The 15,047-nt window shown below is 40.8% G+C and overlaps 1 protein-coding gene across 1 annotated transcript; it reads right to left on the bottom strand.

The window, feature by feature from the left end:
• Positions 1–6,273: 6,273 nt before the first annotated feature.
• Positions 6,274–11,332, bottom strand: LOC147151801 (protein FAM53C-like; the record flags this gene model as incomplete). The annotated part of the gene is made up of 2 exons (XM_086024671.1): positions 6,274–8,185; positions 10,451–11,332. Coding segments are annotated over 2 exons (1,128 nt in total), but the record flags the coding sequence as incomplete, so codon positions are not given.
• Positions 11,333–15,047: the final 3,715 nt, after the last annotated feature.

The raw sequence follows: 15,047 nt of genomic DNA, 5'->3' as shown, positions 1-15,047 counted from the left end.
AGGAGCGCCCTCACCTTTCATGGCGGAACTGTTACCTTCTACTAGAACGCAAGTGAACGGAGCTTTATTGACCTAACGTTAAGTCACCTGCAGAGGTGGCAAAAGACAAAAGTACTGTACTTATGTAGAAGTGCATTTACTTTTGGAAAGAAAAAAGACTACCGGTAGTACTGATGCAACGCAACTCTTAAAAAAGAAGAAAAAAAGTGCAGAATAAAATTTATTAGGCGTGCGAGGTATCAAGTGCTTCCTTGGTTTTGCCAACGGTGTGAACTGAGTAACAAAAATTCACCATAACTTACATATATGTGGGGACGACCATTTATTTATTTATTTTTCTACTAGGCTGGCGCAGGGAACACAATTGCCGATAAAGACTATATCATTATTGGAGCCATCAAATATCTTTAAGTCCCTGTAGCTGAATACAGATAATATTTTAAAGATATACAAATACTTACAACTATCTAGTACTCATTTGAGGAACTATAGTGGTAAACTGTTCTTCACCATTTAAGTTTCCCCCACTTTTTGGTGGAGAGTAGGGATTTTATAGTGCCAAATGATGCACTTGGGAGTCTGGCCTGAACCCCAAACACCACCGCCATAGAATGTGAGCGCCTTCATTCACATCAGCAATTATCTGGCACAATTGCAATGTGCGGTTAGCTAGCTAGCTATGCTTACACCCCAAAAATGCATCATCCCGTCAGATAGTCTGCTGGCATGGCCGCTTTAGAGTGCCTCGTTGTCGGACGTGGGTGTGTTCTCCGGCTTGCAGTGAAAAGTGAAAGAGCGAGAAGGGGAGTGATGACATTTTTAAAAGTCTGACTTGACAGCCAGTGTGTGGACCAGGGCTTCAGACTGGCGTGGTCTTCAGAGCACCTCCTTGTCATGATGTGAAAAGCCCCGCAATGACCCAGGATATTCTAGCCACTTAAAAAGGAAGTCAACCCAAACTTTTTTTTTTCAAGAATATGTTCTATGCTGGCCCACTAGTCGAATGAAGGCATTCTGATTAATATGAAATATGAGTTAAGCAGCAAAATCCACCGGTTTTTAGCCATGTTAGGGGGCAGCCATTTTGTTACTTCTGTCGACGGAAAATTACATCACATATACTCAGGGCTCATGTAACGACCAATCACGGCTCACCTGTTTTCTGAAGCTGCGCTATTATTGCCCGCCCCCAGAGATACTAAAAACGGGTGGATTTTGTTGCTTAACACGTATTCGACAAACACAATAGTAATCATAATGCTGTGTTTCAGTTAGTGGGCCTGCATAGCACATATTCTTTAAAAAATGTTTGGGTTGACTCCTGCTTTAAGGCTTTAAAACTGATATATTTTCATTGCTCAAACATGTAGTTATGTGTAGGCATAAGAAACGCTAGATGCTAGACGAAGTAGCTTCCATTTTTCCAGGGTCGTAGCAGTAGTATTTGATTGCGGGTTAAGCGGGATGCAGTTGCAGCATATTCATCCTACGCACAGCCAGCCCTAGGATTAAACGAGATTTTACATTTACGGCACAGCCGCCAAATCATGTTGTGGTCACATGACCACAAATTTGTTCTGTTGGCTCGATACACTGGGTGTCTGACATTTCTGAATGTCTCACATTGCCCCGTTCTCTCCCGAGGATGGTACTAGGCATGCATACTTGAGGGAACAGGCAGAAATGTTAAGGGGCATCATTTTTATTCTATTTTACCATTTGTTGTCATTATTTATTATGATGCTAACTTTGCAATTGCTGCATGGCATCTTTCACGAATGAACGTCGTGTAAAACACGCAAAATGTTTACTTCTGAATCGCTACTTACTTGTCATTAAAGCCAGAGGTGGCAAATCCAGGTCCAGAACGGATTTGGCAGAGTTGTCTGGTGACAGCTGGTTTTGACCCCGCCCGGGGCCCCCTGAACAAAGATCAGAAAATACTGACTACAGACCAAGTCTGAAACATTGGTGTGGTGATAGACTCGGACCTGACTTTCAGCGCTCGTATTAAATCACCCACTAAAACAGCCTTTTATCATCTGAAAAACATATCCAGAGTGAAGGGTTGCATGCTTATTCTGAAAAACATATCCAGAGTGAAGGGTTGCATGCTTATTCATGCATATTTTTTTCCAGCTGATTTGATTATTGTAAGTATGTTCTGACTGGACTCCTCCAAAAGAGCATCAAACAGCTGTTGCTCATTCAGAGCACTGCAGCTCAGGTTCTGACCAGAACAAAGAGATCCGAACATATTACAAGTCCAAAAGGCTTTCACTGATGCCAAGTCAGCTGGATTTCCAAAAATCCTGTTTTTGCGCCGTACATTCATTCTTTTAGTAATATTAGTAAGCTGCATTTTATTTCTTTACTTTGCTTTCAAATTCCTTCAATTATTTTGTTTGTAAATGCTTTTAAATGTTGTATAATTCTGTGAAGCACTTTGAGTTACTTTGTGTAGGAAATGTGCTGCCATGCCTTGTGAAATTGTGATAGAGCACAGATGCAAAAGGTGGAACTAATGCTCATGGCTCAACATTCTAATCTGATCAGTCATATTTTGTACAAAGCGTTCAACAGACAGCAAAGCGTATTTCACAATGCAAGTTTTTAGTAACGACTTAAGAACAAAAACACTCAGCAACACTTGGGTGCAACACATCCCGTAGCTGGTAAAGTTTGGCTTTCAAAATAAAAACATTTCAGTAAAATTAACAGCTAAACCACAGCATCATTTCGTGTGTTGCCATTTCTAAAAATAATATGTTTTGTCAATATACGCCAGGAGCTAGAAGTTACTGGCATCCACCTGACAAAAGGCAGCCAGAACAAGCAAGAAACTACAAAGTATTACCACAAACAACATTGTACTGTTACAGGATACAACTACTGGCCAGGAAATTATGATGGCTATTTTTTTAATGATAATAACAGTCTGCCTGCCAGCTATTAAAGATCAAGTGCGAAGTAATTTCAGAAAATGCCAAATGAATTTAAAGTAATTAAACATCATACAAAACATAAAGAATTAAAAAAAAAACATTTCTATTTCATATATTCAACAACAGTTATCGTTTTCCTAAAGTGAGATCCTGGCAAGCGATAAGCCCTGAAGTGTGACGCCATTTCAAGACAACAATATCAGAGCTCAACGTGGAAAGCATAGAAAACCAGTCAGAAATCAACCCAGAAAGCGATATTTCCAAATTTACTGAGGAGATCCAGTTGTTTGAAGAGTTGGAGGAAGAGGAGGTTGTATGTTGGACCCTGCATGGCATGTACGAGCCAGATACTCAGGTTGCCGAAAATGTTGTTCCCGAACGACCGGACATGGAGTCGAGACGAGACCCATCGAGATTGAAAGAGTGATAATGGTTGCCTGTTGACATGGACGTATACATTGAGCACCAGATGAACGTGTTCCCTTGCCGGGGAATTTATTTAGATCAGCAAGTACAAATTCTGCGCTGGTTAACGTGTGCTAGCTCATGGTGTGGTCAAGTCTCTCGCTCTCTGTGGCACTCTCACCATAATCTGGCTCTGTCTTGAGGGCTCCCTCAATGTTATTGTCTTTGTGATGCAGAAATAGAAAGTAATGTCCTCTTTTCTCTTCATTTTGACTAGAGACATAAAGCTCTGGAGAGGAATGTATTGTTTTCGTTGTGGGTTCTTTGGCTTCATCACATGTACGGACAGGAACACACCAAATACGTCTGAGCTTTGCCGTTAATCTGCTCCTCTTTCCCCGAACGCCCTCTCGAGGTATATGCAGCATTCATACGAACCGTTAATGTAAAAGGGGAAATCAACCCAAATATATTTCCTTCAAGAATATCTTCTATGCAGGCCCACTAGTTTAAGGCATTCAGATAAATACTGTGTTTGTGGAATAAAAGTTAACCCACCCGTTTTTAGCCATCTCTCGGGTTGGCCATTTTGTTATTTCTGTCAACTGAAAATGATATCGAAGTTGCTCAGAGCTCAGGTAACGACCAATCACGGCTCACCTGTTTTCTGAAGCTGAGCCATGATTGGTCGTTATCTGAGCCCCGAGCATCTGTGATGTCATATTCAGTCGACAGAAGTGACAAAATGGCCACCACCATAGATGGCTAAAAAAAACAGGTGGATTTTGCTGCTTAACTCATATTCCACAAACACAATATTAATCAGAATGCCTTGTTTCAACTACTTGGCCTGCATAGAACATATTCTTGATAACTTTAGAGTAGTTAAATATTTGTACGCTGTTACCTCCCAACACTAATCACTAGGGGTGGGAATGATAGTTTTTTCGATGCATCGTTCGGCGTATTAAAAAGATTCTGAATTGATTCATAGGTATTAATAATCGATATTTAAGGTTTAAATAAAATAAACTAAAAGCATGCACAAGCAATTACGTGTGTTTGTACGTCAGACGTCTGTGCTAGGCTAAGATAATACGTGACCAGATGGCAGAACAAGCAAAACCTCATACGAGTGGAGCCAAGTCAAAGTGTGAAATATAAATCCTTGCTCTTCCTTGAGTTTTTTTTCTTTTTAAAAAGGCACCAGTGTTTTACATGGACTATAAAATATTAGCCAATGTAGTGATGCATCGGAATCGGAATCTAATCGAATCGTGAGGTACCCATAGATTCCCACCCCTACTAATCACCTTTGGTGGTGGTGGGTGGAAGTTAGTTTGAAGTAATATTCTGAGGTACACTATATCCTTTCAAAGGTTGAGTCATAGTACCAATGTGTTGACGGTTGAGCGGGGTGTTTTTAAGTTGTTGTTTTTTCCCAAAAAATATTACAATAAGCTGGTTGTATAACCATGCAAACCTTAAAAATGGATTCTCCAAAATTGTCTGTAAATTAAAACAAAGTTAGTCAAGTGGCATCACAGCAGTTGTACTTTACAGGTCCCAGTTTATCTGGAACATCGAGATTTGTGTGTGTTTTTTTAACTATAGATATTGGGGGAGGGTAAAAATTGTGCTGTCAAAACAAAAGTGCTGTCAAAATTCTGCTTTTTGAATAATGTTCACTTTTGATTGACAGGCAGAGTGGAATTAATGCAAATGTATTGTGTAGCAGTGCTTTGCATCCTACTGAGAGGTGTTTCTAATTGAGCTACATATCACACAGACATTTTTGTGTCATTCTTTATCAAATTTTATTGGTACATAAATTGTGCAATATATTCATATCCAGAATATTTCCATCTGAAAACATATGCAAAATCACTTATCTCTGAAAGGCCACCAAAATTCATCTGTAACATTCACTCATACCCACACTGACTCGGTTTCATTCACTTCACAATCCATTACATTGTGCCATACTGTATGTAATGGGCTGGCTGCAGCATTTTCATTTTGGTAATTCAACAGGCTAGTCAAGTGCATAACATACTCCTAAGTATCTGAATCAGCACAAACTGAAATTCATAAAGCTCTGTGTTAAGTTTAAGGCGTAGACCAATTACAGTGTCATCTGCATTGCTTGCCATTTAGATACATTTTTCATTAACAATCAATTTAAAAGAAACCACCAACATGGAAGAGAAAACACTGGGAGATAATTATTAACTGTAGTATCTGCAGTGACAGGGGCACTTGAGGTGTTGCAGACTTGCCAAACCCGTTGGCAAAATCCACGCAAGCCTCCAAACAGAATTCATCTGATCCGTGAATACTTTTCAGATGAGAAGAACACGTGAGAACATGAATGGACAAATGGGATTATTCAATAAAAATACTAAACAAAAAAAAAACATCTATAGTGAATAGGTGATTTCAGGAATGGCTGCTTTATCTCAGAATGTATCATGTGGAGCCTACATGTATGTAAACAGCTAATAAGGTTGCTGTACGTCCTCAGTTTATATTGTCACATCAAAAGGTCTCAATGCACAGGCTGACTTCATCGCAATTTAAAACTGTTTTAACTACCATCTTAACTACCAATGACTATCTTCCTCATTCTGTATCTGCAGGAGAGGAGAGTGTTTGCAATCATCTCTTAAAGACCAAGTCAACCCAAACATACTTTTTTACAAGAATATGTTCTATGCAGGCCCACTAGTTGAAACAAGGCATTCTGATAAATATTGTGCAATAAGAGTTAATCCACTAGTTTTTAGCCATCTGTGGGGGCGGCCATTCTGTCACTGCTGTCTTCTGGAAATGACATCACAACTACACAGGGCTCAGGTAACGACCAATCACGGCTCATCTGTTTTCTGAAGCTGAGCCAGGATTGGTCGTTACCTGAGCCCCAAGCAACTTCAATGTCATCTTCAGTCGACAGAAATGACAAAATGGCCACCCCCCGAGATGGCTAAAAGTAGGTGCATTTTGCTGCTTAACTTTTATTCCACAAATGCAATATTAATCAGAATGCCATATTTCAACTAGTGGGCCTGCATAGAACATATTCTTGAAAAAATATATGTTTGGGTTGATTTCGCTTAAAGGGTCATCGTTATAGATATTATTTATTTTCTTAGGCTAGAGTTATACTTTAAGGGCGGCACGGTGTTCGACTGGTTAGCACGTCCGCCCCACAGTTCAGAGGTTGTGGGTTCGAATCCGGCTCCGGCCTCCCTGTGTGGAGTTTGCATGTTCTCCCCGTGCCTGCGTGGGTTTTCTCCGGGTACTCCGGTTTCCTCCCACATTCCAAAAAACATGCATGGTAAGTTGATTGGACACTCTAAATCGCCCCTAGGTGTGAGTGCGGATGTTTGTTTGTCTCTGTGTGCCCTACGATTGGCTGGCAACCAATTCAGGGTGTCCCCCGCCTACTGCACGAAGACAGCTGGGATATAGGCTCCAGCACGCCCACGACCCTTGTGAGGAGCAGCAGTATGGAAAATGGATGGATGGATGGATGGATGGATGGAGTTATACTGTATATGGCCACAACATGCAGTGACTCAAGTTAAGCTCACAGTGTGCATCCCCAGTGTGGACATGCAGCCACCGGTCAGAGAATCAGGTACACTATCACAAGCTAATGACATCAAATACAAGCACTGTACAAATAACACCTTCTAGTGAGAGACAATCTAGTGCTTATTTTACTTTATCTGAGTATGTTTTCTTTAATTTTATCAAGGTGATTACCATGCATTGTGCTTCTATCTCAATGTTCACGGTCAGCTTTTAATAATTACATTGTACCAATATAAAATGGCAATATGCTAAGCTAATTGGTTACTTTTGATTGTTCATGGCTTAATGGTTGTTTGCCCGTATGTGCTCCGAGACTGACTGATCAGTCCATGATTTTGAAGCGGACAAGCGGTATATAAAATGGATGGATGGGTTTTGTACCTGATGTTCTGACCAGTGTGAGCGTACACAGGACAACTCCCAAAACATACCAACACAGTACAGGGTGACTTGTAAACTTTGTTTTTTAACTAGGGTTTTATCTAAACCTACAAGGCAATAATAGAATAAGATGTTGGGTGGGTGGGGGGGGGGGGGGGGTTGCCAACATTGTTTGTTCTCCTATGGATGAGTCATCAGGCCTGTTGTGCAACCTACTGGAAAACGTCATAATATTTATGTCACTTAATAAGGCTGGCAAAATGTGTTGCTGCTCTAGAAATCTGATCTACTCCAGAAAAGAATATCAAGACAAGTATTACACATCTACATGGCAGCCCTACTAAAAATTAAATAAATCATTTACCAGCAGAATGCCATATAGACAGTCTGTCTGCACAAATAATTGTAAATTTGACTTTGGAGTGCTGAAAAGAGAGGCGATATGACACTGCCTTTTTTTTTTTTTTAAAACAGTAACTAGCTCGAGAAAGGCTTGTTTATAGCTGCAAACTGCTTCGATCTTGAGTATAGTCATAAGCCTGAGGCAGCGAGCAAGTGTGCTTAACATAGTAAAGGAAGCTGTGACCACAGGAAGCAGTTTCCCTCTCTCATCAGTTTTCTTCTATGAGGTTCAAGTCCAGTTCTGTGCAGTCTCGTTCAAAAAGTAAATGGGCCTCGGGCATCACAGTTCTTTTAGTTGTATCATCTTCATCCTCCTCTTCACTTTCACTCAGTGGTCTGATGCTGGCTCGACCCAGGAACTCTACCGGCGACGGAGCAGAGTTCTGCTCCGTTTGGGAATGCATCAGAGCCAAGCAAGTACCTGAACCAGAGACCAGCGCCGTGCCATTGCCAATCTGGAGAAAGAGGTAAAATCACCATTGTAGCAACAATAAAAATCCATGCAGCAGGGCTGTGCAATTAATCGAACTTCAATTACAATTATGATTATTACACTCCATGATTCGAAAATTGGCATAATCGTAAAAATCGTTTAATATGCATGTATATCCAATGTACTGTTTGTTTACACAAGGAAATTATATTTTTATTTATACATTTGCATACATTTCCCTATTTTAATTTCATAATAACCAATTTTATAAATGTTGTTAGGTCCAAAAGGAACTTACTTACATTAAACATTTTCTTATTCTGTACCCAAAAATAAGATCGTTTGAATAATTGTGATTTCAATCATTACAAAAATAATCGTGATTAATATTTTTTTCATAACCGACCTGCCTTACACCCCTGTTCAAAATGCCAAGATTTTGATCTTTAAAAATGAGACCAAGGAGAATCATTTCACAACTTTTTTCCCACCATTATTGACCTATGATTAGAATCACAATTAACTAATCACGTTCAAACTTGTATTAAGTGGGAATCAGCACACACCTGCCACTCTGATTAACCCCAACACATTTCAGATGTTATAGTAGATCCAAGTTTTTGTGCTGACTTCTGTTTGGAATTGTTCTTGAGTCCCTTCACCAGAAGAAAACAGCATGATTCCATCACGTTTCAAAATTATCCAAAAACACTTGCAAACTCCCAAACACACGGTAAAATGTGTTATGGTCCGATAAAACTAGAACAGATGAAATTTCTTTGGGGTTGATCAGAGGTGACAGGTGTGTGCCGACTCCCATTTAACACGAGCATCAATGTAATTGGCTAATTCTGAACACAGCAACATGCCAAGTTATGAGGGTGTGCACACTTGCGCAGCCATACTATTGCCTCAGTTGTGGATTTTTATTTCTCCTCTCACAAGGACTTTTTTTCTTCACTCAAATTGTACAGATTATGGAGCACAATGGCAGAAAAGGTTTTGAAAGTCTTAGATTCGCTCTTTTTCTTTTTTAATTAAAATCTGGCATTTGAACAGAGGTGTCTAGACTCTTTATAATCCACTGATTAGTGTTACTCTACTATAGCACGGTTCATCATTCGCTAAATCACAACTTTTTTTTCAAGCAATTTGAATTTTCTGTGTTTTCATACCATTACATGTGGTGAGTGAGGGTCAGTGCACTTGTCCGCTGTTAATTTAACGAAAGAGACCGGTAAAAACAAACAATGAGCACACACCCGTAGCAGCTGCTGACAGTCACAGCTTACGCCCAGACAAGCAGACACGCCTGTAACGCCCCACCCCACCATGCCACGCCTCTTAAAAGGCACAGAAGCCACAAAACATACATTTTCTTTTTTCTGCTGCCAATTTTTCTTTGTGTTCAAGTACATTTACATTGTGTTAAAACGTGTGTTTGAGTAATTATATTGTCGCTCTATAATGGCAGATTTTCATCTATTGCAGTTGGTTTGGAACATATCCCCCCACGATAAATGGGGGGTTCAAGGAATGCATGTGGACTGCAAGTACGTAATTGTTTTGATTTTTTTTATTTATTTTTTTTATAATATAAATCACCACACCAAAGGGGATCAGGTGGCAAAAGGGAGAAATAAGACAACCATCATAAAACTGTAATGGTATTAGGATACAGCAGTAGCATAGCGTTAAAAGTGGTGGCATGCAGACAGCTTGGTACAATATGGTTAAAGTGACAATAAAATAAGAGGGATTCATGTATGTAACATTTTTATGTTTTTTTTACTCACATGTGAATATTGAACAGCTTGAACCATAAAACTCCTTCATTTTCAGCAAGGCTGCTTTTCCGTTTCCCTATACAATATACTAAGTAAGTTCATGAAGCGTCAAAGAGTTTACTTTCATTGTACTCTACAACTTTCTACACTTTTGTCTAATGGTACTAATGGTAGAATGATAAAACATTACCTGCACACTGAAAAATGTTTTACAATGACCACAGTTTGAACAGATTCGTTCCATTTCTTATATTTCCAATGAAGAAATGCAATAGATTGTGTTTGACCAATGAGTAAGTCAAAGTTGGCTGCGCTTCACAGCTTGCATGATCTGTTTGACTTTTTTGTCAGTTAAAACAGTGATGCAGTTTCTTATTGGTAAATGCATCTGTTACACATATTAGTGGGCGATATTATATTGTTCCACAAGTTATGCATGAAGTGATCTGAAATTACCGATGGCGGTTATATGACATTGTAAAGAGCACAATCAAGCTAACCTGTGTCATCTTGCCGAAGTCGAGTCCCGGCCTGGGGCCAGGTAACACATCTGGGTCGTGGCGCCTCTTCAAGCGAGGTTTGCGCATGTCGCAAGGCTGCGAGTGGCATCGCGGCAGTGCTCGGTGCAGGTCGCGTCGAGAGGACGATGGCGTGCTGCAGGCTGAGGTGGGGGAAGGAGACAAAGCTGGGCACTCCATACCGGAGCAGCCATATGACAGAGCAGGAGGCTGGGCCAGATGCAGGCGCTGGGACAACACTGACGTGTTCAGAACTTGCAGAGGCGACAGCGAGTAGCGTCGGTGCAGCACAGAGCGACCGACGAGGGGCGTCGGGGATGAGGAGCAAGAGGATGGGGTGGCCAATGACCAAGAGCGGGCGGTTTTTGGCGAGTCACATGGAAGGCTCCATGACAGCGGAGAGTCGGCAGATAATGCCAAGCTAAAGAAAGTCGGGCTCGAGGAGGAATGTAGAGAGGACGACTTTGAGAAGGTCCTGGGGCCGCAAAGTGGCAACGAGCTGGCAACTGAGCTTAAATGAGACGTTCCGACGCTTTGGCTGGCACGTTTTACCGGGGTCCAAACTTTGGATGCACTGGGATGCCACGTGGAACGGCACTGGGACAAGTCCTCGGGAACAGAGAGGGAGCGACAGTGGCGTTTTGAAGGGGGTGGTGGAGAGGAGCTCTGCAAAGTGTTGGCTGTACTGGAAAGCTCAGGTCCATGGTGAGGTTTTGCAACTTGGTAAGGCCACGTGGAATCCAGTCCACATGTTGCATCCAGAGGTGTGGCTTTGATTGACGGCTGTGTAGCAAAGCTGCTCTCTGGAAATGCCAAGACAAAACTTGACGCAGATTGTCGCACCTTACAAATGCATGACGTATTTCAGAGAACTTGCCTTGTCTTGATTTGCATGCGCTCCAGGAGATAGTGGGGCTGGAGCCTAATGCGGGGAGTGTCTGAAAACACGAGACAAGTCATTTCAAATGCCCCCCAAAAAAGTCAAACCAAAACCCTCAAGTAAAGCCACGTTTCCACACAGCAATACAGGCGTGTTTTTCCACCGCGGGTGTGCCGGCAAGATGGCAATAGCAGCTTCACTTGCGCAGCATTGTCCTGGAATTAATTCAATAACTTCAAAGAATCAGATGTGCACATCAAGAATGGGCATTTGACTGCATTTCTTTGATTGACTACAAAAACACGTCATTTTCAACGCATTTTGTGACATGAGTATCTCTACAAACTGTATTGAACTCTTGTTTTTATGCCAATGTCAGAGTGATGGGGGGACCTGAAGTAGAGTGGTGGCTGTAGCTTAACTTCACGGGGATGCAGTCAAGTGGTGTCATTTTGCTCCAATTACTCCAAGACTCGATTAAGAGCAAAACTAACTCATTATTATGCCCATCCCTAGAGCACTAACGAAACAGGAAACACAGCTTTGAATCCTCCTCCACTTGTAATCTACAATTTGTTGAAAAAGCTCTTGATTTTTTTTTTTTTTTTTTGACCTCATCCTATCAAGTTTTTCTTGTAACACTTTTATGTTACAAGAAATGCATTATTGAAAATGGTGGGCAATTTTCTGTTGGCCAATCACTGGACAGCATTAAGCCTAACGCAGGAGTCACAAACATGGAGACCGTGGGTCCCCGAGGACCAGAGGTGGGTAGTAACGAGTTCACTGCGAAACGACCACAGCTTCACTGCAAGAACCTTGAGAGCCAACTACTGTTAAAGCTTAATAGACATCACTGAGGGAAATGTTTGTTTTGCATGTTTTGTCACATACATACAGACTGAAACACACACACACACAGTTTATACGAGTTCATGGGGTACCTTGTCCTGTCTGCGCAGCCTGTTTGAAAAAGAAAAAAAAAGTACAGGGGCTGAAATTTTGTGGTATTTGTGCTTAAAGAAACGGTGGGGACGGGAGGGCCATGTTTTCACTAACAAGTTCATTTTATATATTTTTTGATCAGGAAAATGAAAAGAGTTGCCATTTTCTATTTTATCAATAAATTTGGGAGACATTAGGAAATAAGTGACTCCATAAATAATGCCTATTGTTAATGAGGAGAACGGCCTACCGTTCTATCCTTGTTCGGTCGGAGTCACTGGAGGAATCGATTACAAACTCTCCATTGGAAATCATTGAACTTTCATTGCTTATAACGTCCAAAAACGGTGATCAACTGGCACCAAAATTTATGTGGACATCCTTACTAATGACCACTTCAACATATCAAAAGGATTAACCTCTCCGTGGCTGATTTATGTGAGAATGAGGAAATGTGGAAGTGAGCATGAGCTACATAGATTTATGCTGGGACGAGCGAACACTGCTTCTTTGCTTAAAAAAAAAAAAAAAAACCACTGCTTCTTGGCTGATGAATGAGTGGACGTGCACATTTATTTGGATGAGTAATGCCCCCAGTTTTTCGACCGACAACACGCCATCCACAATGGAACGTAACAGCCAAAACGGTGGGTTCTAATGCGGCCACACTCGGTTGTGGAGTCGGATGCGCACCTTCAAGACACCCCCGGTGTTTGATGAGGTCTTACCTCACTCTGACACCGCTTCACTCTCGCGGCTGTAAGCGCTTTCGGACAACGCACGCGACTGCTTGGAATGAAGACGCAGGCTCATGATCACCTCCACACACTGCACGGACAGTAAGGAGCTAATGTTGTGGTGCTAACGCCTTTTTTTTTAACAGCCTGAAGCTAGTTGTTGCTATTAGCTGTACTGTTGTCCTACTGTAAGCTGGGGAGGGGAGCGAAGGGGTGGATAAGGATCCATGCTTGCCTGATTGCTTGCCCACTGCCAGTCGCCGTCTGCCTCCCGAGAGTTAACACGAATTTAGCGTCGCTAAATGTCAGAAATATAAGCAGTCGGGGTTCGTGTGCGCATTCATGCTCTTGTCCGCTTCAGCCTGTGTAAGTGGAGAAGCAATCGCCACGGTATTTTTGATTTTGTGGAGGTGATCATGATAAGATCACGTTTTGTGTCAACAAATCCAAAGTATTGTGCAAAACACTTATACTTTAACAGGTTGAAGTGGACAAGAGTAGTAATGTGCATTTGCAATTTGGTGGCGACCGCTGACACTGAAAAAATAACAAGCCCAGCCCCAAAAAGGGGCGGGGCAATTTGTCGTAAATCTAATCACAAAAAAAGCCCTTAAATCACTCCAGAGTCTTTTGAGGGGGGCATTTTAGTACTGATGTCATTTTTACATGCAAACCTATTATATAAGTGCCAATGTTAAACTCATCCAAGTGTCACTTTAATTTATTTCTTTTACTTATACTATTATTATTTTATTGTTTATGAAAAAGTACTTGAATTTACCTTATTACTTTAAGGTATTCTTCAATTAAATGTTAATCATTTTATTGATTGGATGGACTTTGCCTGAAGATGATTATTTAGTATTTTCGTCTGATTGAATGGTTGTTTTAAAAAAAAATAATAATAAATAAAAAAAAAAAAGAGAGACGTTGCTACAGTTACTCAGTACTTGAGTAGTTTTTTCACCAAGTACTTTTTTACTTTTACTCAAGTAATTATTTGGATGACTACTTTTTACTTCTACTCGAGTCATATTATTCTGAAGTAACAATACTTTTAATTGAGTACATTTTTTGGCTACTCTACCCACCTCGTGAGCAGCACGTGGGAGTGTTCTAAAAATAGGTCAGTTGTGGGACGTTGTGATTTCCTAGGACTGTTGTAGAAGTGATCATAAAGTGTTTCAATTTGATATTATACATTGTGAAATCATTGTTGAGAATTATTGTGTGAATTCATTAGCATAATCACATTTTCACATCAGGGGCAGAGCCAGAACGTGGCTAATGGGTGGGCCTGGAAAAAAATCAGGGTGGGCCTGAATATTTCTCTTACTAAGCACAATCCTCCTGTCTCGGCACATCGCACATTCAAATAAAACGACAAACTGAATAATATGAATTTTTTATGATTGCTTACTATGCCATTTTTAATATTCAATAAAGTAAAAACACGACGAAACACTAATTAAAAAATAATTCAATAATTTACTAACAATTTAAAAGTATATTCTTTGTCATGATTCCCACTGGGTGGGCAATCTGTCAATCTGGGTGGGCCTGTGCACACCCAGGCCCACCCATGGCTCCGCCCCTACTTCACATAGATTACATAATATTCATCCATTCTTCCACCCAATTTCTGTATTGCTCCTTTTCACTAAGGTTGAGGGTGAGCTGGAACCTATGCCAGTTGACATTGGGCGAGAGGCAGGGTACAGTCTGAACAATAATTATATTCAGTAATAACTATGAAATGTAATTTTAGCAAATGTGTTATTTTAGAAGTACGAATCAAAGCGGCAGGCCAACGCATTAAATCAACACTGAGGAAGTAGATAGCCCTCAAATACAAAAAGGTTTGTGACCCCTGGTCTAGTGCCATCCCCTCAAGCATACAACAACAGTCACGCCAGCAATTGGGTACAAAAAAGGTTGTGGTGTGCTATTTTCAATGATTAAATGCATTTATTTATTATTCCAATAAAAATTATTCCATGCTTGGAGCCAAATTGGT

Source organism: Filicampus tigris, chromosome 2 (assembly GCF_054856515.1).
Source record: "Filicampus tigris isolate MCC_2025a chromosome 2, RoL_Ftig_1.0, whole genome shotgun sequence".
Classification (NCBI taxonomy): Eukaryota; Metazoa; Chordata; class Actinopteri; order Syngnathiformes; family Syngnathidae; genus Filicampus; species Filicampus tigris.
This window is presented reverse-complemented; position numbering and strand designations above follow the sequence as displayed.